The sequence below is a fragment of the Mercenaria mercenaria genome, unplaced genomic scaffold, assembly GCF_021730395.1.
Source record: "Mercenaria mercenaria strain notata unplaced genomic scaffold, MADL_Memer_1 contig_3566, whole genome shotgun sequence".
NCBI lineage: Eukaryota > Metazoa > Mollusca > Bivalvia > Venerida > Veneridae > Mercenaria > Mercenaria mercenaria.
In genome coordinates, this window is record NW_026461717.1 from 18,105 (window position 1) to 42,881 (window position 24,777).

General features: G+C 32.7%; 1 protein-coding gene across 1 annotated transcript in view; it reads left to right on the forward strand.

Moving 5' to 3' along the window:
* Window positions 1-1,609: 1,609 nt before the first annotated feature.
* LOC128553183 (uncharacterized) overlaps window positions 1,610-24,777 on the forward strand; it is a gene marked incomplete at its 3' end in the record, with an annotated part of 48,839 nt that continues 25,671 nt past the window's right edge. The window contains 3 exon segments of the mRNA XM_053534301.1: window positions 1,610-1,947; window positions 16,911-17,123; window positions 18,447-18,610. Coding sequence (XP_053390276.1) covers window positions 17,081-17,123; window positions 18,447-18,610 — 207 coding nt within the window.

Below are 24,777 nucleotides of genomic sequence, written 5' to 3' on the forward strand. Positions count from 1 at the left end.
ATGGGAATGGATTGAAACTTCACACACTTGTTCACTGTCATGATCTGACATGCACAAAGCAGGTCCCATAACTTTATTTTGCTTTTTTACAAAATTATGCCCCTTTTTCAACATAGAAATTTTTGGTTAAGTTTTTGTATGTAAGCTGGTATCTCAGTATCCACTAATGGGAAAGGATTGAAACTTCACACACTAGTTCACTGTCATGATATGACATGCAGTGCAAAGGATCAATAACTCAACTTTGCATTTTACAAAATTATGCCCCTTTTTCAACTTAGGAGTTTTTGGGTTAAATTCTTATATGTAAGCTGGTATCTCAGTACCCACTAATGGGAATGGATTGAAACTTCATACACTTGTCCACTGTCATGAGCTGATAAGCACTTTGCAGGTTCCATAACCCTATTTTACTTTTTTACTAAATTATGCCCCTTTTTCAACTTTCTTATTCATTCAAGCGACAAGGCTGTTAAATAGTCGAGCGTTGCTGTCCTCCGACAGCTCTTGTTTCTATATAACCTTATATGGTTGTTCTTCTACTTCTCTTATTCATTGTCGGAGAAGTAGTGTCCAGACAATATCGTGTTCTTCTCCACCGATTGTAAAAAAGACGAAGTACAACCAACACCGGTATTGTACATTTTCGACGAAGCATATAAACTATGCTGTGTTCTCCATCGATGTTTGTAAGGAAACGAAGAACAACCAACCGCATGTAATACAACTCCCGAACTATGTTGTGTTCTTCTCCGTCCGTTTTTAAATTAAAAATTGAGATGAAGAACAACTTTTCAGCGCGATACTTCTCTGTCTACTTCTCCAACAATGAATAAGGGAAGTAGAAGAACAGACAAATATGGTTATATAGAGAAATCTGAATAGTACTCCGGGGGTGAACTACGGCTTTCCATAATTGTATATGTTGTGGGAGAAGGTGACAGAGAAGTATCGCGTTGAAAAGTTGTTCTTTGTCTCAGTTTTTAATTTAACAACCGACGGAGAAGAACATAACATAGTTCAAAGTATCGAAACAAACTGAGTGAGTTGTATAACATGCGGTTAGTTGTTCATTATTTTCTTACAAAACTCGACAGAGAACACAGCATAGTTTAGATGCTTCGTCTAAAATGTACAATACCGGTGTTGTTTGTTTTTCGTCCTTTTTTACAATCGATAGAGAAGAACACGATATAGTCTGGATACTCCTTCTCCGGCAATGAATAAGGGAAGTAGACGAACAGCCATATATGGTTATATAGAGAAAACTGAATAGTACTCCGGGGGTTAACTACAGCTTTCCATAAAAATAAAATATAAAAAAGATGTATACGAGAAAACATATGGCCGTAATCTGGGCTTGAACTCGCACCTCGGGTTTTTTTAATTCTAACACTCTACCAATTGCGCCAGCGATATAATCAAGTTCATAGAAAACAAAACATACATATCAACTTACTGTATAGAGATTTTTCAGCAAGGTATGAACCGAATACCGATATAAAACAATTGAAAAAGTGTATCATTCCGTCACGGCTCAAAACACGCGGTTGAACTATAAAAGGCTCTTTTGATTACAATTGTAGTTAAAAGGAAAATCAATATTTTGAACACGCGATTTACGCAATCAGAAATCCTACAATGTGGCATTTTATTGACACTTTTAATAGTTGTAAATCGACAGTTTTCATAAAAAATATTATGTATGTTAAATGTTATTTTTGGAGACTTTATAAACTGAAATTTTGTGCGGACTTTAAGATTGATTTTCACACTCTTAAATAATATTTGATTTAAATACAATCAAGGAAAAGATATAATATTTTCGTAAATATTATCCTACGCAGTCAAGGATACCGGCCATTCGCAGGTGATCAGACGAAAATTGAGAAGTATTTGGATATGAAAACTAGTTTTTGATGGGGATGGAATTTTAGGCCAATTCCTGTAAGTTGCTGCTAATATTTTGATTTTTTTAATAATATGTTTTAGTTTAAACTTATTTTCTAATTGCTTTACGTTAAATCATTACAGGTTGTACCTGGTTTTCTCAACTTTAAACTTACCTGTTACATGTATCTACTTGCATTATGCATTGCCTTTCAGCAAACTAAATCGCAGAAAAAATAGTTAAAATAAAATAAATGAACGATTTCTAAGATATTCCCGAAACTATATTGCAAGCTGCAACACTGATAAGTGACTGCAGCATAACCTTCACACAACCAGATCAAATATGAACTATATATATAGGTATAAATAACAAAACCCATTATCAAGATAAAAAAAATATCAAACATATATAAGTCTACGGAGTAAAGGCCGTTGATATAATAAACTCGTGAAATATTTGGTGAAACATTTTTCTATGAATATAGACATATTTACATCAATATAACATATAACCGGTCTTAAAACCCAATTTGTTTTCCAAATAAGACCACATTTATGTGCCATTGTTAACCACTGTAAGTACTTGGAAAATATTTCAGAATCTGCTGTTTTGTTTTGAATATGGATGAAGTTTTGAATGAAAACAATAAATAATATAATTTTAGAGAGAAGATATCGGAAAGTCTATATATACACATATAAAAGGTCAGAACATGAAAGGCTGAGGTTTACCTCTATGCGGCCATTTACAGACTATTGTTCATACGCGTGTGATTCGGTCTAACATGATGGATCAAACCGTAGAACATGTTGTGACTGGAATTTTGTTTAGGAAATAGTACATTAGACAAATGTTCTGTACATATTTCTTACTGTACGTCTACGTCACAGGATAAGAATTTTAAAATGTTCGATAAGTTCGTGCTGTTCTGATGTGGGTGAACAATTAACGACATGCAACCCGTTTTGTATCTTTTCCAACAAAAATGTATCTTCGTTTATTTTACTATCTATAAACAATACCGGAGTCAAAACAAATACATGTGCGTATGCAATGCAATGCAATGCATAGACTATAAAACATATCATGTATTAAGAATTTATAAATGCAAATCTATTGAAACTTGATTATACAAAAACTCTTTTGTAAAAGTGAGGAACAAAATTTCTTTTTTTTTCAACTAATTTGTTTTTACAGCAGACATTTCCCTGACAGACTTAATAATTTTAATTTAGGCTGAGACAGTGATATGGAACTTAGCCCATAGGTTGTTTATATTGAGACCAAGGTTGGGACTGCATAAGGGTTCAGTAGAATTAAAGACAAGGTTACAATTACTTAAATAGTTAAAAAAAACAACAATTTCCTCTCAATAACTTAGTTTGGATTGATGTATTGAAATTAAACTTAACTTATAGGTAGATGATAGAAAATTGTATATGGATAAGTGATGTCAAGTTTAAGATGGTATGACTTAATAATAAATAAAGTATATCTTTAAAAAAAGATATTCGGTGTTGGTGGGGATTGCGTTGTTTACATTTAATTTAAAAAGGCATTACTGTTTTGACAGAATTATGAATTCGAGTATTAATTTCTGACATTTGTCGGTAGCTGTGCCGGTTATATCAATCACTTGTGTTTATTACTATAAGTTTCGATAGCCTAGTGGTAGAGCGTCCGCTTCGCGTGCAAGAGGTCACGGATTCGATCCCGGCCTTGTCATACAAAAGACGTGAAAAATGATACCAGTAGCTAGATGAGGCTCTATTACAGTACATAGCTCCCTTGCTTGGCATTAAAAGGGAAACTGGCCTCTTTTCTCATACCCTCTCGGTGATGGATTCAATCGGGAAGAAAATGTCGAGAGTAAGTAATATAATATACACAAATTTAGGATTCCAGTCATCATTCTGGTAAAATTCTGATACTGCGTGTATCAATACCTCCTGAGTGCAGTAATATTTTGTACTTCTCCGATAAACGACATGAATTCACTTATTTCCTGTCAAACTGATATTATTGGTTGAATAATTATAAATTGACAACTTATTGTGAGGCATGATCCGACCTTGTTTCATGCAATTGTTTTGCATTGTTAAACGGTCTATCAGTTGTTTTTTATTTTTGATGTTAAAGTTGTCAGGCTATCTTTCAGCTACTTTTTAATCACAGTTCATTGTTCTGTAACATTTCTAGGTATTGGAAGATAACCAGTCGCATTGTTAAATTGTTGTTTACTAAATTACATTCCAAAATGTTAGAACTCTTCTTATGTCATGCGGTTGTGTCAGTTAGTGAAATTGTAAGTCTAGCTTTCGCAGGGATTCTTTCTAAAAGTACGCAATGTCAGCCTGAGTTATTCAACAGTTCAATCAACAATCACCTGCTGTATTAAATTAAATCGATGTTTTCATGTAATGTCCATTGTTGACTTTGTAAAGCTCCATAAAAGTTTTTGTGAGTTGAAATTTTGACAGTTGTCAACCATCTTGGATTTTTGTACGTATGCACCGGGTGACTAAATCTCGTACAAGCGGACCGAAATCGCTTCATATTCTGCAGAAATAGTTAACTTTTATTGTCAAGTATTTTATATTTAATACTTGGCATGTAGTGTTGATTTGTAGCGTTCTATATTGTTTTATTATTTTATTTCTGTCCGACTTTGATTGTTTACACTAAAATTGTTTAGAAGTTAAGCTCCGCCTTATTTGCATATAAGGAAATGTTCGTATTCCGAATGACGTCATGCTCGGCCGAAGTGAGCTCGTAGCCTCAACTCGGTTACGGATCTGTCCGGGTATTTCCGACTTGGCCTTATTTAGATTTGGTAGTACATCCTCATTTGCATACCATGCATACCGAAAAGGTTAATTATTAGAACGCTAGAATCATCACTTTGCCTCCGTCTCTCGTAAAGTCAGGCTGTTTGTCAGTTTGTTCTTAGTCATTTTTTTATTTACGCTTCTAAAATCCATACGAATTATTCAAACTTTGAAACTGCACGGTACTTTTTATCATTAAATTTTACAGTTATATTTATTAGCAGTATTTGGCTGTTTTTCGCATAGAAAACTCTGTAATTTTAGAGTTTGGTTCTTGGTCCGCCTGCTACACGACTTTTGCCAGATATTTCATTACTGATTATTTTATTCAGTTTTAATTGATAATTATTGTTAAGGCTTCCCATAAATAAAAAGTTGTTTGAAGCCGAAAGGAACGTTGTCAGTAGAAATAAATTTGAATTTGGACGCTACCAGCCTTGTCTTAGGAGCTACCAGCCTACCAGTATAGGGTCCCGACCAGACCCTAGTTTAGTCAACATATCGCTTATCTCCAAAATGAATAACATTGTAGTATTGTAACTGGTGGACTAAATCCCCTGACAGTAATCTCCTTGCCCTTGGTCTGTTTAATTTAACATTTTTTTACCCTAACCCAAGTAAAGTACAGTACCGGGGCGGGGGCACTACATTATATTGGTTCTTCTAGTAGGTCAAAAGCTGGCTTAGAAAGCTACGCCTAAAAAATCATGGCGGCACATTGGATTAAGGCGTTGGTCTATGTTACCTTATTAATGGTGAACAGACTGGTGGGGGTCAACTCCCGGTCCAGGTCATACACATAATCATCAAATATGGTTTCTGGTTTACAGTTTACACTTAGTTAGGATTGACTTTATGCTACCAAACAAACCTGGTGTATAGCAAGCATATATGACGAACTGGCTTTGGAATGTTGTCACTGCTTCTTAAAATATAAAATTGGTTTCCGTTTTATTTCTTTAATTAGGGTACTTTATCTAAGACAAAAGTTGGGAATGTATATGAGGTCACTCTCATAAAGGTAAATGTTAATTCAAAAAAATTGTCTCCGCTCAATAACATTGTAGTTGCATAGTACTGTCACCAAACTTGGTGTGTAGATAGGCTAAAATGATATAAAAATTGGGATTCTATTTCGGTGCCTCGGTTGAAGGTCGCTGTTACTAAAATAGAAAAACGGTTTCCGCAAACGCCGATGACTTGGTTTTGTGGCGTTGCTACGTTTTTTTATTATACATTATTCATATTTATTACATCTTCAAGTTAATGTGATACATGAACATGTGTAATAACGAGAAGGTATTCATTAAACAAAACCGTTTACAGTGTTAAGAACATTACTTTTAACAATTTAATCTTAACAAGAAATATTATGAAAAGTAAACTCAACTGAACGCAGAGTTAAGAAGATGTACTGTTATAGAGCTTCATCTGGCGAACCAATAAAATACTAAAAACACATATGACTTGAAAGCATATTCATAGTCCCACCGGAAACCCATTTTGGTGACTCCTCCAGGAGACTGATGAAGACAGTGCACGATACAGGATACGATCCAATTCCAAGGTGTTTCCAAGATGGTTTTATGCGCCACCCATAAACTGGACTATTATCTCAATGTTAGTAAATTTAGTTGGAGGAGTAAGAGCTCGAAGTCATGAATACTTGTTTAGTTGTGAAAGAGTGTTACCACTTCACCACCGCTCTATAATGTGCCTGAGGAAAAGACACTGATAGGTAGTTTCGGCAATTAAAAGGACTTTACTTATGCATTTTTATATCATAATCACATAACATACATCCTACTAAAGATATCAAATAAAATGCTTATTGAAAATATTACAAGACTTTTAGTAAGGAATGCCACCAGATAAACCGATGACCTGCTTATAAGTAGATATAGAACGAAGGCTATATTGTTGCATTTCAAGATATTTTGTCATTAAGTCCGGTTCGGACGGCGCCTATGCATATTTTATGAAACCCGTTTATCAAAAAGATGTTGATTACAGTCTATCAAAACCCTTTCAAACCTCACTTAAAATTCTGGCAAAAAGTTGCCCCAAAAATAACACGAAATTCTTAAATATCAGTTCATATATAAAGTAGGTTTTTTTCCACGAAAACATATGTCTGCCACTACTTACTATGTACAAAAGGTAAAATGCCCCAAATGAAGGGCCATAACTCCAGAGAAAATCAATGAACCGTAATATTTCAACAATAAATTATACATCAAGGCTTGGCAGCGGTAAATCGTGTGCAGTTTGGAGGAATTCCAACTTAGAGAACATAGTAGTACAGATCGAAGGAATTGACAATCAAGGGTCATGACTCCGCCGAGAATGATTTTTCCAGATCATAACAAAAATATGTACAACTATGCTTCACACTAATCACTTGTGGAGTTTGGTGAAATTCAGCCTAATTGTATACAACTAGTAGTGTCAGCATTTGTAAAATATGACAAAACAAAAATCGTAACAATTCTTAAAGGCAATACACCAGAGCATGGTGATGATATGTATAACTAAGCCTGGCAATTACAACTTATATAAGGTTTAGTGGAAATCTGCCCGATGGTTTAAGAGAAGTTGCAAAATATCATAAAATTTGAAAACAAAGGGCCATAAGAGAAGTGACCAACACATCATAGCATTTGATGAATGAGGGGCAATAACTCAGCTAAAAATAATCAAACTGGAAAATGCGCATAATATGCATACTGCATAATTTTTATCGAATGATATATCATCTAGCTCTTCACCTTCAGATATTGACAACTGTATACAAAATTTTGAATCTATTTTTAGTGATGTAGCTTCTCCTTTTATTAAATTGGTAAAAGTAGGTAAAGAAACAAATGAGTTGTTGAAGCACGATACAACAGTGCACGTCTATACTGGAACATGTTAAAATAGTCCACCGGGATAAAACAATCAAATATACCATTGTCGGCTTTTGAGCAGTATTTCAAAATTGTAAATAATCCAACTGACCAGAAGAAGACATTATCCGGTTTGTAAATCGCCATGCAAAAATGAGTTTACGGTAATGTTTCGTCAAATTTCCATAGTCAATTAATGAATTAAAAACTAATAAAAATGGCGGACCAAATTTAATTATGATCAATTAATTTTTATGCATGGCAAACATATTCTAGTACCTGTTTTGTATTCTTTGTTTAACAAAATATTTGACCTGAACAATGGTCAGAAGGGTATGTTATACCCTTTCATAAAAAGGGGAGCATGAATAATGTAGAAAAATTATCGCGGTATTACTTTTGGTCCGAGAGCTCACGGACTTTTATTGCAACAATTGCGGCCAAAAGAAGTTTATACATTTTTGGAAACAATATTTCATATCCTCCATGAAAACCCATTTCTTAAGTGTCAAAGCCGTGCCTATCTATATTTTGTTCACTTATGTTTGTGATAGGGGAGGTAAAACTCACTTGTTATAATTCAGGGATAGGTTTACGACTACCAGATTGTTCACTGTTTTATTACAGTAACTATCTTATTGTCAGTAAATGTATATATGTCAACCAATGTCAGCACAAAGAAATTCATCAAAAAGGAATGAAGGGCAAACTTGATATTTAAGGTCAAAGGTCAAATTTATGTACAAATCACAAAAATTGACATATTTGAAATTTATTTTTATTCTTAAAAATTTGTTTGTTATCATAAGTCACTCAGTTTTACTTATGTAATGTGTATATACCAGCCAAAGTCAGAAATGCAAGTCTTATTGCAAAACGTCAAAGTTAACCCTGATAATTGAAGGTCAAAGTTCATTTTCATGAAAAAAATGTGAAAAATGTTACCTTTACTTTTTTAATCTGTTTAATATGTATTCACGTTATTAGTCACTGAAGTTAATTCGTTTTAATGTCTGTATGCCAGGCAAAGTCAGCAGTGCAGATGTAACCCCAAAACTGCCAAGGGTAAAGCTTATATCAAAGGTCAAAGGTCAAATTTGTTTGAAAAATTGCATGAATAGCTTCCTGTTTGAAATATATATGCTATTTCTAATCATTATTAGTAATTGCTCGTGATTTATTTCAATGTATATATGTCCCACAATGTCAGTAATAAAGATATCGTCTGAAGTCAGACAAGTTCAAATGTGATATTAAGGGTCAAAGGTCATTTTCAAGTAAAAGAATGAAAAAATGGCTCTTTAACTTTTCTTCTTGTTGATAATATTTCGTCGATATTAGTCAACGATATCAGTTCATTTTAATGTATAAATATTAGGCGATGTCTAGTATGCACACATAATTTCAAAGCATTCAAGGTCAACCATAATATCAAAGATCAAAGGTCAAAAAAGTGAGTAAAATGTTGCAGTAATATCACCTGTTTGTAATGATTTTTATTGTTTAAGAGTATTTGTTTTGTCATTTTAGTAACTGATCGTTGTTCATTTTACTGTATATATGTCAGACGATGTTATGGAAGAGATAATAAGTCAAGGTCAAACCTGGTATTGGAGGTCAGGGGTCACTTTTGTATAAAAAATCACAAAATTTACCATACTTACTCATTACTTTGATCAAAAATAGCTTGTTGTTATAATTCATTGTTAGCAATTTACTTAATGTATAAATGTCAAGCAAGGTCAGCAATGTAGGTCTTATTCTTATAAGTCAAAGGCAAACCTATTATCAAAGGTCAAATTTGTGTAAGAATTCGCAAAATAACTAGAAGTTTGAAATGATTTTTCTTTATTGTGTAGGTTATTTTTGCCACTACTAGTAAAACTAATCAGTTTATTCATTTTAAAGTATATACAACTGACAGTATTACTGTTGAAATTATAATGAAAAATAAGTCAAGGTCAAACCTGACATTAAAGATCATAGGTCATTTTTCATGTAAAAATTCAAAATACAGCATTTTTAATTTCTTCTTTGTTACAAATTATCTTGTCACTTTGTTCATTGAAAATAATTTTATCTTATGTTCATTTGTAAATCAATGTCGGCAATGCAGATCTGATTTCAAAAACACTGATTGGTAAAGCTTATATCAAAGGTAAAAGGTGAAATTTGCGCGAAAGATCGCAAAAAAGCATTTTTGCAATAATTTTCATTGTTTAAAGGTATTTTGTCATTATTAATATCTTATGGTTATTCCTTGAAGTTTCATACATGTATATATATGGGTCAATATCAACAATGAAGATATCATAAGACATGAGTCTAGATCAGCCCTGATGTTAAAGTTTAAAATTCATTTTTGGGTAATAAATTCAAAAGATAGCACTGTAACTTTATTTCTTTGTTCAAACATAACTTGTTATAACTTGATGTTAATTCATTTTAATGTAAGCCTTTACTTACTTACTTCCTTACGGCCATCCATCTTCTTATGGCCGTTTTATATCTTATGATTAGATGCGGCAATGAACTGCACCGTATTCTGTAGGTCGCTGGCATCTCTCCACGGCTTGGTCTCAAATGGGATGTTTGTTGGCCAAACTTTCTGGCGTGCTTCTTCCAGATAGAATCAGCTCTGCAGAATGTGAAACGGTGTTTGTTCCTCTGATCCGCACTGACATTTAGCTTTCTCTGCAACTCCCAGCTTCTTCATATGTTTTCTCAGGCCACAGAGTCTGAGCTTCTCTGTATGAAGTTGGTGGTTGGGGCTGTATTTGCCTGGTTGCTGTCTTTGCAAGTTTGTGCGCAGCTTCATTTCCAGATATGCCAACATGTGCAGGAATCGATTGAAATTTTACATTGTTGCTCTCAGGCAGGAGATTGATGTTTTTCAACAGCTGTCTGATTAATTTGTCTGATGGACCTGCTGAGAGAGCCTGAAGAGCTTACTTGGGGTCTGTTAGGAATATATTGTCCCTTTTATCCTCGCTCATACAGTTCGAGTGTCGCCGATGTGAGGGCTTGTATCTGGATCTGTTGTTGGAGCATCTTTGCCGACTGGATGAGAGAGTATGAAGGAGGAGCTGTCTGAAAATTTGATGTAGGCACCACTCCCAGCTTTCTGAACTGCCTTTTCCACTGATCCATCGGGTTATTCTTGGATCCAGAAGTGTGCTAGATAGCGGTTATTGATCATTTCTAGCGTAAGAGATTGTTGGTAACCCTGATGTTGCTTTCCCTTTTCTTCTACTTCTAGCACATCCAATCTAAACTTGGGAGCACATTGTCTGGGAACCCATTCATTGGGCTCGAGCGGCTCTGCATCTGTGTCCAGTGCTGCTGTTTTCCCTTTTTGCAGTCCTTTGACGATGTGGTTAAGACTCTGTCTTTTCAGTCTGTTCTTGGTTCTGCTCAGTTTTGAGTGGAGTGGGTGGGATGGTAGTCTATTTGCCTTTTCTGCATGCACAAAAGCTTTGTACTCTCGTCTTGTCTCTTATGGCTCAGGGTTGGCTGTCTTTCCCCTTTATTTTATTGGAGTTGTTTTCATTGCCCCGGGATTATCCCCAGACATGAAATTTAACCTTGTCCAGTTTATCTTTACTGGTTTTGGAAGCAGGTACCAATGATGTTGATGCGTACTCTGCTATTGGAGGATCTTTGCATTTACTCCCCAACTTGTTCCAGCCAGTTTTTTTAAGGCCCTCTGTTTTGACCTTTAATGTCAGATTTGACCTTGACTAATTTTTCATTATTATTTAAAGAATGATATCATCGGTTATATATACTTTAAAATGAATAATAATTAGTTAATAGTTCTGAAATGCCCTGAATTAATAATGAAAAGTCATTGCAAAAATACTGTTTTTTGGCGAATTGTCACGCAAATTTGACCTTTGACCTTTGATAATAGGTTTGGCTTTGCCTTATTTGGATAGGACCTACATTCCTGTCCTTGCTTGACATGTATACATTAAAATAAATTGCTAACAGAAAATTCTAACAAGCGCTATTATTTTTTAACAAAGTAATGAGTAATTATGCTACAATTTGATCTTTCACACAAAACTGACCCATGACCTTTAATACTAGGTTCGACCTTGACTTATTTTCTCTTCCATGACATCGTCTGACATATATACAGTAAAATGAACAACGATCAGTTACTAAAATGACAAAACAAATACTTTTAAACAATTAAAATTATTACAAACAGGTGATATTATTGCAACATTTTACTCACTTTTTTTACCTTTGACCTTTGAAATTATGGTTGACCTTGAATGTTTTGAAATAATATGTGCATACCAGACAACATCTACTTTTTATATATCAAAATGAACTTATATTGTTGATTAATATCGACAAAATATCATTAACAAGAAGAAAAGTTAAAGAGCTATTTTTTCATACTTTTACTTGAAAATGACCTTTGACCCTTAATATCACATTTGAACTTGTCTAATTTTAGATGATATCTTTATTACTGACATTGTGGGACATATATACACTAAAATAAATCACGAGCAATTACATATAATGATTAGAAATAGCTGTTATATTTCAAATAGGATACTATTCATGCATTTTTTCACACAAATTTGACCTCTGACCTTTGATATAAGCTTTACCATTGGCAGTTTTGGGGTTACCTTTGCACTGCTGACTTTGTCTGACATACAGACATTAAAACGAATTAACTTCAGTGATTAACAACGTGAATACATATTAAAAACGTCAGAAAAAGTACATGTAACATTCTTCATATTTTTGCATGAAAATGAACTTTGACCTTCAATTATCAGGGTTGACCTCGACGTTTTGCAAAAAGATTTGCATTTCTGACTTTGGCTGATATATACACATTACATATACAGTGTAACTTCCGAAAACCGGACCTTCTGAAAACCGGGAACCTTTGAAAACCACACGAAACTCAAAGTCCCGTTTTTTCTGTTCTTATTTCTATATATTTTTAACTTCTGAAAACCGGAACTTCCGAATTCTGAAAACCGGACGAGTTTTGAAGCACGGTTTATATTTTAACACTAAGACTGACTTCCGAAAACCGAACAACAAAATTTTTGCTGGATTAAAAGTGTCACCTGATAATCCAAAAACGCTGTCAACATGTTCTTTTGTTTATCTATTAGCGGCGCGTGTTTATTTTGACATGCTATATAATCACAATGATCACTTGATGCTAAAGTAAGGAAGTATTAGCGAATATTTTCATTTGTATTCAATTTATGAAAACATGAAGAATTAAATATCTTACGTGTTAAAAACTTTCTTAATGTTTGAAAGAAAGAAAGTTAGGTGCTTTAACTGATTTAGTTACATTGATTAAACTATGCATTATCAACATTAATTAAAATTTAATGCTGACAACTCAGGACTCCAAAGATGGTAAAATGTAAGTGGAAAATGTTTGCGTAAATGCTATTACTAAAGTTATGTTGTTTCTATTTATATTTGTTATTTATGTATTTATTATCCTTAATGTTTGTAATTAATTATTAATTAATTAATTTCTTTATGTGAAATTGTAAAATTAAAAAGTATAGTAATCTCCTTCATCCTACGTATAAGAAAACATAACTCTTTGTGCACCATATCCACTTTGCCTACATACTTCCAAACTTCTGAATTCCGGAAACTTCCAAAAACCGATCTTTTAGGCAGGTCCGGAGGTCGTTCGGTTTTCGGAAGTTACAGTGTATAAAGCTGAGTGACTTATGACAACAAACTAATTTTTAAGAATAAAAATAAATTTCAAATATGTCAATTTTTGTGATTTGTACATAAATTTGACCTTTGACCTTAAATATCAAGTTTGCCCTTCATTTCTTTTTGATGAATTTCTGTTTGCTGACATTGGTTGACATATATATATTTACTGACAATCATATAGCTACTGTAATTAAACAGTGAAAAAACTGGTAGTCGTAAACTTTACCCTATCCCCTGAATTTTTACAAGTGAGTTTTACCTCCCCTATCACAAACATAAGTGAACAAAATATAGATAGGCACGGCCTTGACACTTAAGAAATGGGTTTTCATGGAGGATATGAAATATTGTTTCCAAAAATGTATAAACTTCTTTTGGCCTCAATTGTTGCAATAAAAGTCCGTGAGCTCTCGGACCATTTGCTAAGCTGTATTGGAAAACTTTTTACTCGATTAATAAAGCTCGGGCGGAATATTACAACGTCTATATCAAAGCTCACGCGGGTTTCAGTGTAGATAACATATTTGTATTAGATGGTTTAATTGCACATGTTTTTGAATCAGGGGAAGCAAAGATTATTTGTGGACAATACTAAGGCCTTTGATTATGTCGTAAGGGAAAACTTATGGTACAAATTAATACAATTAAGTTTAAAAGCTAAAATTTTAGGCATAGTTAAATTTATTTATACATCAGTAAAATCTAGAGTTAAACATTGTAATAAGTTAAGTGAAGAATATATTTGCATGCTAGGCGTCAGACAAGGGGAGTGTTTATCTCCCTGTTTATTTTCCATGTTCATTAACGACTAAGCAGGTGTATCTATAAATAGTGATGCTAGTTGTATAGATGTTAGTATGTTTAAGATATTTCTATTGCTTTATGCAGATGATATAGTGGTATTTGCTAATTCAGCAGAAGAATTACAAAATAATATTAACCTACTACATAATCATTGTAGGACTTGGAAACTTAAGGTCAATGTTGAAAAGACAAAAGTAATGATTTTCAGAAAAGGTGGAGTTATTTCTAGAAATACGGAACTTTTATATGATGGCCAGCCTATAGAAATTGTTCACAATTTTTGTTATTTAGGGATTATATTTACTTCTGGTGGTTCACTTATCATAGCCCAAAATACGCTTTCTGGTTTTCTTTAATGAAACATTTACTGTGTTCATGCTTGGATATTTCAAGGTGTGGGAAATTCAGATCTGTTCTTGTGTTTGGATAATCAACGACTAAGTAACCAGTTTATTCAAAATTGGAATTCAAGTCTAAATAATTCAAGTAGAGCTTTATTGTACAGACACATTTCATCGTTTAGATTTCATCTTAGTTGTTTCAATACTAATAAATTTTGCCCGTCAATTACGCATTTACGAGTTTTCTCTCATAGGTTACAGATTGAGGCCGGAAGATGGGTTAGACCAGTTAGTATTCCTGTAGATGATAGAAAAATGTATTGTAGACGAGTACCACTTTGTATTAGAGTTTCAAATATTTAATGACTTAAGAAAACAATTCATACCAAAAAGTTACTGGCACAGACCGAATATGTTCAAAATCGTAGAACTTCTAAATTCAGAAAATCAAAATATAGTACAAAATTTAGGAAAATTGATACATAATGCATTTGAAATTTGAAAAAAAAAACATGTAGAACATTACAATTTCAAAACATTTTTCCTTCATCTTCATTATAAACATTTAGGAATGACTTTTGTTTTAAGCATCGGTTGTGTGCAAGCTAAGAAACTCTTGGAAGGATATTTAAATAAAACCTGGTAAAAGTTGTAACTGCTATAGGACAATGCGGTCCTGCGTGTTTTATTTAGAGTGGTTGAGGAATGCAGGATTTATGACCCTTTGCAATAATATATACAGTACAGTCATAGTGATTCCATTCGATTCTTATCCGTTCGGAGTTATATCTCAGAACTGGTTTGTAGATTCTAAAAACACACAGTAAAAATGTTAAATGCTGTAAATGAATGCGACCCTGAACGTATTAGTTGTATTGCTTAAAAAAAAATGATTTATGGTCCTCTGCACTAAATCTGGAGCCATTTCCCAGACATAATTTAATGGCTTTCAACGTATGTAAGAAATGTTAACTGCTGTAGAGCAATGCGGCCCTGCAAGTTTCAGACAGATTGGTTGAACGAGATTTATTTTATTTCCCTTAATGCTTATTTTACATTTATTACATAAATAATGTTTTAATTCCATTTTCTGTCAGTCCGGAGTCATATCTCGGGCATGCTTTGAAGGATTTAAATAAAACCTCGTGATAATAATATTAATTGTTATTGGAAAATACGGTTCTGCAAGAATCAGAGATAGTGCTTCAGGAACACATGAGTGAAGGTCCTTAGTAGTTATGCAATGTTCATTATATAGGGTATTTCTTCACAAATTTAGTGGAATTTTAAGCTCCATTCTTTTACGGGAATTTGTGACCAAGCTTAGTAAACTTGGAAACGAAACGGATGTATGGTTTAGGACAACATTTCTTATTTTCCTGAACCTGCAAACATATGTTTGTTTTATTAAATACAGTGTAACTCTACCTTTGATTGGTTTTCATTTACTTTCACTGTTGTACGTATTTCCAAATGTTTGGCCGAGCAATCGTTTTGCAACTGTCATTTTATGAAATATCAATTGATGATTTGCAGCGAAAAGAGTAAGTGCAGGTCACAAGATGTTTGATTTCTTTTAATTATTACCTTTATTGCTGTCAAGTGTGTTTATGACAGTAACTTTGCAAATGCTACCAAGACTTAAATAGAGAATATTGCATGAGTGTTAATTCATATTGAATTTATTAAACGAGTTGAATAAAATAATAAATAAATAAATTTTATCAATTTTATTCAACGAGTTTAATAAATTTAATGTGGAGAGTTACGAATGAAATATTCTTTTTATCACATGTTAGCTTTTCCTGTCAAAACATCAAAAATTCTACTTTCTTTTATTATATAAACAAGTCAATTTGACCAACGTCTCCTATATACTATAAACGACGTCGACGTCAAAGCTTTATTTACACTAGTGTATTATCATTTTTAAGTTATGGCTTAATTACACTCCCGCGACGTCAAACATGTGATAATAGACAATTACTATATTTTAAGATGGCAATAAGACGATGCACACAGCAGAAGAACAGTTCATTTTATTACAATGTTTGAATCATCCCCATCAAAATTTGCAATAACTTTGTAACAATTGAAATGAATTGAAAGAAAAAAGTAAACAATGATAGCTTACAATGACAGGATGTGTAAAATGCAAGAACTTTAGTACAACAATTGCTAAATAATTTGATTTTCTCCGTCCGGAGTAAATGTATTTTTGTTTTCAAGTCCACTGAACGGATTACACAACTTGCATTTGATTTGAACTACAATGCAGTGAAATGCAAAGGACATTAAATATCTTAGTTGTTGCAGAAATGACTCCCGTTTAGTACATTTCTGCCTATCCTACAGTTTTCAGATTCATGCAAAAGCGTAGATTTTACAGAATACATTTTATTGCTAATCATTACTGTTTAAGGTGAATCCGCACAACCTAGAGACAGTGGCATAAGGCTTCCGATAACAGTATCTTCGCCGGCTGGGATAAAGCATCTGATATCATTGTGCGGCAGCGAAAAGATAGCAAATAGTACAGACTCTATTGCAGACGCTTTGTCGAAACATTTAGATGACACAATAACACTGAAAATGTCAACAGATATGAAAGAGTTAGGCATCATTTTTGATGAAGGTTTGTCAGATTCATTTACAGTTTAGAGTATTGAATTTTACCTGATTACCTAAATCAATTCTTCGTTTTTTGTACTTTAAGCTTTACTACTTTACGTTCTCCATAAGCTAGATTATAAAAGATTGTACACCTACTGTCTTGTCTTTCTAAATGAATGTTAGGATATAACTTATAAACTAATAAATGAAGACATATTTGACTCATATTATTTTGCTAATAATGTATCTGATACAATTTTACCAAATCTTAAGCTCTATTTAGCATTATACTTGTTTTTATTATCATTTGTTCAAATAAGAGGTAAGCATCTCGGCCTAAGTCAGCAACGTCTTGTGACATCACATTTGTTTTCATGGTATACTACAAAAAATAAACTACAGTTAGAAAAATAGAATGACTTTTGAAAAATCGAAATATCAATTTTTATGGAAATATCAGGAAAATATATTTCTTCTGGAAATCATTACATAAGATATTCATATTTGTATTGTGAGTTTGTTATGATCAGTCTGTAACTATTTTATTCAATAATTCAAACGTTTTCGTCAGTGTTTCCCCCGATGATATATTTGCATTATTTAATATTTGCTTTGATTTATATTCGTTCTTGTGAAGATATTTTCAACATAACTGCCCTGGCAAAAACGCTGTTTATGTATGACTATTATAATCGATTGATGTCAAATTTTAAGGAAACTTTACATAAACGTTATGAAAGAAACTAGTGGAGTAATATTAATTTTCTAGAACAAGTTTTGATTTTCTTACATATACAGATAAAGATGTTATTGCATTTAAAACGTCAAAATGTAACCTGGTCCGAAACCGCGTTACAATGAAAATGTTGAATTACGTAAATCAAACAATTTTTATCAGTACAGTTAGTAGCGGAAAGGGACAGTAAATATAATGCAGGTAGATGCTTAAGATTTCAGTAAACGTGTGTTACACTTAATTCTAATATGCATGTTTCTGTTAAAACGCGCTTACGCTAAAATGACGTCACGTTAACGTGCGATGACGTCAATGTTTTTGTTGCGACCAAGAAAGAGCGCTTCTATATTTATCTACTGTTTTAGATTATGGGCATATTTGAATCGAAATGATATATAGCAAATTCGTGTTTTACCTACACTTAATACACTTAAAATATGTTATACTTCGCCAGAAAAATTCACTTGGGTTACGCCCTCGTGAAATTATTCCGCGGACGTATAACCTATTTCCATGTATTAATAACGTTAAAATACGGTTTTCTACACTTTAATTCTTAAATGCAGCTATACATTAATTCTTAAATGCAGCATTTACAAATTTGAATAGATAAGTCGAGTTCAGACAGTTGTAGCGATTGCTCCACGACGGAAAGCAATGTTCAAAATAGCTACGAGCTGATTCAGCCCGATGTTTCCGAAGAAAGCCTTGAAGGAATGAGTCCTGGGATTATCCCCAAAGATTCGACAGGACAGCAGTTAGATGATAAGAAGGTAAAACAGCCTTTTCTGGCTAATTTTGTTTTTGTACAAGCAATGTTAGTGCCAAACATTTACTGAAAATTGCAAACCAGTTGATAACCAGTTGATTATCGAAATTATATTTCCGGCAACTATTGAAGTGCTGGGCTCGATATATAGAAACAACGCCACTAATCTGCACTTATTCTAAAAAAGGGTATTTAAATGATTCATAGTTAATCTCTTTTTACTAAATTAATTGTGTCAAAACGATTAAATGATAAACACAAAAAATAAAATAAGATAAGCTTGCCAACAATATAGGTTGAAGGTCAGTAACTCAAATTCTTCTTTGTTTCATATAAAAACGATAACTTCAGATCGTATTTACGTATCTTTATAGAACATCACTTTTTCTTGCCTACCAAGCGGGGAAAGTATACATTTGTCTAAGCACGCGCCATGAATAGATATGATTGTCTTTCCCTAAAGGAAAAAACCTTGTCTAAAATAGCGTGCACTTAGGTGACGTCACATAGTACTGATACTTGTATGACGTCATACACATATATATAATTTCAAGCAATACCCAAATTTATTTGTCTCAATAATCTATTTTGAACGTCATACGCAAGAAAAATTATCTAACATGTATCTACGTAAGACGGCTGTTTTCACAACCCTCGGGACAGCTTGGATAAAATCTTGCTGACGCTCGGTTTTCCATTCCACACTGTAACTCGGGTAGGGAAAACCCCGTCTTACACAGGCAGGCATGTAAGATCCTTATAATCCTACACCTATTTTTCATGAAAGTTCTAACATAAATTAACGAAAGAAACGAAAAGAAAATAGGGGATTGAGTAGTTCCTAGTGAAATGCCGGTCAGTTGTGATCTACTACCGTAAAAATGGCGCATATTTGCTCTTGTCCGCACAAAGAATTCCTATTTTCGGTTTCGATCTGCAAAACTTGCCGTGTGGGGTGTATAAACCGTCTCATTTCAAGTAGAATGTATTCTAGCAATGAACAAGTGTGATTTAAGGATGTACGAGCGTTTTTTTCAGGATATCCGCCATTTTGAAAAATGTTTCTTCGAATATTGCTTTCTAACAAAAGTTTTGCCAAAAGTTAATGCTAAATAATTAAAATATGGCTAAAAATGTACCATTTAACCAAATTTATTATGCTTTTTGCGAAAAAATTTGTTCACCCTTATTTTTGGCTGGCATTTGCCTAAAATTAACGTAAGATTTACAATGGGGTAGGGGAAGGTAATTTCAAATATCTATTAAAGTAGATCAGGTTTAGTTTTGATATTTTTCTGACTGATACATATAATGTTAAGCTATAAATAAAATAAAAGTTTTCAAGATAGCACTTTATATTATCTAGAAAATATAAATTAAAACAAAAAGAACAAAAAATATCAAAATTCACCACTTTTTAGCAGTTTTTTTTTTTACTAAATCTCTTAGATGCACGGTGACCCCAACCTTTTTCTTTCCATTTTGAAGCATTTTTGTGTGTAATGCTGCAAAATATTTTGAAAATCTTAATGTCAGAATTTTTTTGTAGATCCAAATACGTTTTTTCCATTGAAAATAATGTGGGTGGGGTAATTATGTCAACATGCATTTTACACTAGATTATTGAAATATTAATTAAACAGTGAAAACAATTACATATACTTTACAAATATACGAAACTATACTGGGATTAGAATATAATTTAGACCGCCAAGCCAAATTGAAAAGAAAAACGTTTGTTTTTAATGTAAAATGCTTTTTTCAGTCGGAAAAAAGGCAATAACTTTGCATCCAGGGCGTTCACCTAGTGGAAGATTTTTGACAACAATTATCCTCATCAGAAGCAATGTTACCGTGAAAGATTGATTCGAGTACTGACGAGTAAAAAGATCCTATTATCTTATTTGTAGAAAAAACAACCTGTTTGATTTTACAGATTGATCTCAGTGTAGAGTTTTCTATTATATATTTATGCATTAATCACATTAAGGAAACTGGAAATACTTTTGTTTAGACTATATCTAAATAAACCAAGTTTATTGTAAACTGTTAAAACCTTAATACATTGCACACGCTGTCTACATATCGAGTGAATTATTAGCATGTAAAAATAACATGAAGATCTCAGAATAATTGTTTTTAATTATGAAGTAGGATATTATCAGGTTTAAGATGAAAAGAATTCTAACGTACGAACTACCTTCGCTTATCAGTTTTCAAAGTCATTAAATTCGCAAAAAAATACAAATATTTGACGTGTTATTTAAAGGCGAATTGAATACCTTTTTTTTACATTTCATTGGGAACCGGCAATATAAAAATATAGAATGTAGCATATCTCGATAACAATGTGCAATTATAACCTTACTAATTTCAACTTTATTCATGGCCTGCCACAAAAGCAAACAAACTCAAGCCTAGCGGAGCCTTGTGTACAAAATCAATGCGAAATTCCTTTGAAAAAAAGGAATAAAACGAAGAAAATGATAGAAGATTTGGTTGGAGTCTGTTTACGAAATGGAATGAAATGTGCTACTCCGTCCCGCTAGAAATATAGAATGAAGTTCAAAATCACAGAGGACAAGTAACTGATAGTCCCGGTTATGAATTGTTCGTTTGCATTTTCTGTCAATATTTGCAGAATTCATACAGTCTTACATTCAGCCCTTTATTGACATTATGACTTCATTAGTAAATTATATATCATTATGCATATAGAAAGTGACAAATAAGATTTATTACCCTTAACTGCGATTCGGCTTGTCTTTATCTAATTGTACACATTGTATGCATTTGAATTAAACAATATAAATAGCTCATCAAATTCACTTATAAGGTTTGAATTTAATACTCAAATTTCTGAACTACGCAAAACGTATCAAATATCCTCGCATAATAACGCCTAGCGTCCCTTTCAAGGATGATACTATGCCCTTTCTTGAAACGTAGCGAAATTATATGGCTTCTAATTTTCTGTCATGTATGTTTCGTTTGTACGTAGTTATAGTTATATCTGAACAAACATGTATGAGGTCGGAGAATGGAAAGCGGACATCGGAAAGCAGAGTAAAAATAGAGTTTTCTCAAAAGATATTTACATTAATAATTTTACAGTATAAACTCTACAGACCAACATCTGATTATATATCCAAAATTTATTTTATGCTAACTGATGAAATACTGTGTTTTATCAGTGAGATATAATCCATATCACTCACTGCGTATCACTCACTGTATATATAGCTTTGCCGATCTACTTGTATATTGAGTATGAGTTTTAAATTATTTCCTTAAATAAGGATGAAAATTATTGTAGCCGCACTTTGTTTTTTATAGTATATTTCTCGATTCAAATTATTTTACTTAATCTGAATTTCATAATGTTATGCACGCGGCAAGAAGTAAAATAAAACTTTATGTCGTGTGCGTCTTTCACGTACCAACACGTCTGACGTCATGTTCGTTTACGCGCGTCTGTTTCCCGCGCTAAGATTAAAGTTTGTTGAAAAATGCATATCTCAACATAATAAAGCATAAAATAAAAAGAAAATTATATAACAGTGTTAGAACATATTAAACATCTTAAGTTTCAATGTGGCCTTCTGTAGATTAATACAACATTTCAACACAAAAAAAAGAGATAAAAACTCATTATCTAATTACAATAAAATGACAGAATTTAAGTGATAAACATTTGAATTCAACATTCACTCTTGACAAACACTCCATTTAATTTGAAAAATATTTATACTTGTATATCAATCATAAAAAAGAAAAAAACTCAAATCACTCAAAGAAACATTCACCCACACAAAAGAAAATAAAAACAAATAGCAATGGCAGAAAAAATAGTTGCAGTTATTCAGATCCTAATAGATATTTTTTATATTTGTTTTTTGAAAGAAGAAAGTGAATTCACACAACGAATATTCTGTGGAATGATATTACATACTTTAGCACTATTATAGCCAAATGACCTTTTCATATAATTTGTATGATATTTAGATATTAAAATATTATTATGTACAACTGGTCTTAGGCCATAAATTTCATTGCTGGAAAATGTTAAAATATCAGATATGTAAAACAATTCTAGCAACTCTTCCTTGAAGTGCAAAAATCTTATTTAACCTTTACTGCCTGTATACCAAACTGTTCAGCAGTAATTTAAAACAGACAAAATGTATGCGTTGTAGAATATTTTTTTTCATATCCTTTGTTAAAAAATAAACAATCCTTTTCAAGAGTGCAATTTTTTAGTTAACTTTTAAACATACTTTATCTATTTGCATAGCCCACGAGAGTGTATTGTCAATATAAATTCCTAAAACTTTTTGAACTTTTACATTTTCTGTGACAGATCTGCCGATAGTTAAGTTAAGTTCAAATTGCTGCAGTTGCGTTTCTTGTGTTTTGTACATACAGTCGAGTCCACTTAATACGAACTCGCTTGATACGAATTTTCGGCTACAACGAACAAAATCCGGATTCCCCGGCTGAATCCTTCTATTTCTTTTTAAAATTATTTCGGTAATAGCGAACTCGCTTCATACGAATTTTCGGGAGATACGAACACATTTTGGAAGTCCCAATGAGCTAAAATGTCATAAGTTTCCATTTTTTGATACGAACTAATTTTAGAAGTCGGCGGCCAGTTTTTGCTTCGCGTGATTTTTTAACAGTTTGAATCTGTAAAGTGCTTATAATTAATTGAAGTAATTATCACCTGTAATCGATAAATACATAATAAAGAGATTAAGATTATGTATGCAGTTATTTTATTCATTACAATCGAGTCCAAGTAATAATGTTTTCAGCAATTGAGCGATAATCACTTTCATTAATACACCTGTCCATAAAAATATAATTTCATTGTATGTTTTAGAGCCATGTAGTGTAGTTCTGATATCATAATGGCTACGCCTAAGTCTGGCATAAGAAGAAAAGCAATTTCTTTCAAATATTGTTCAGAATTAGAGGAATTTGGGATTCAGGAACTAAATAATAGTAAAATTCAACCAAAATTTACCAGTTTTTTTTTCAAGTAAAAGATTGAAATACCATGTGTAAAGTACCTGTTGCAAAAATGCATTGACGTATACACGTTACTGTATTCCTATGTATCTATATGTGCTAGATCTATATGTGCTATAACACTTGATGATTCAATACATTTGTACATTAAATTTTATTTTCATACATTTTACGTGTTTAAGTTATGAATTTTGTTGAGTTACTTTATTGTATATACTAACCTGAATACACTCACATAATCAGTTTAAAACTCCCAATGAACATCTACTCACTACTGTTTTTTAATTCATCGGAAGCTATTCACTGGTGATACTGCCCAACTTGCTCGGGCAAATTATCCGGGTGTCATACATTCGTTAATACGAATTTCGTTTGATACGAACACATTTCCCAGGTTCCGAAGAGTTCGTATAAAGCGAGTTTGACTGTATTTACATATATTTTGTTTTTCATGGATGTAACAGCATGTTGATTGAAAAACACCATTTTTCAATCTTATTTAAGTTTTCTTGGAGTTTATTTTCATCAATTTTCATATCATAATCAGATTCATATATTGTCGAGTCGTCAACGTATAGATCAATATAACCTTTGTTTGTTGATAATGCTATGTCATTGATATAAAGTAAAAAATAAAGGGGACCGAGAATTGAACCTTGTGGAACGCCGGAAGTAACGGTTATTTATTCGGATCTGAAGTTACCAACTTTGATCAACTGTTTCCTGTTAGATAAATACGACTGGAATAATTTAATTGTACTATCTGAAAATTTATACAATCTTAGTTTATGTAGTAAAATAGTGTGCTCAACATTCAAATGTTTTCCTTATTTCCTTAAGTCAAGAAATACAGCACCTACATACTTTCCAGAATCTACGTCTTTTAACCAGGCATCTATTAATCGCGTAGGAGCTGTATGGCATGAATGATTGGATCTAAATCCTGACTGAGTTTCGTGTATGGTATTAGATTTTTTGAAAAAAAAGGATTGTATTTGAATCGCTATGTCTTTCAAATATTTTAGATACTGCCGATAAAATTGAGATAGGGCGATAGTTGTTTGGATCTTCTTTGTTTCCTTGTTTCAATACTGGAACAACAAATGCATCTTTTAAAGAATCGGGCCACATTTATAA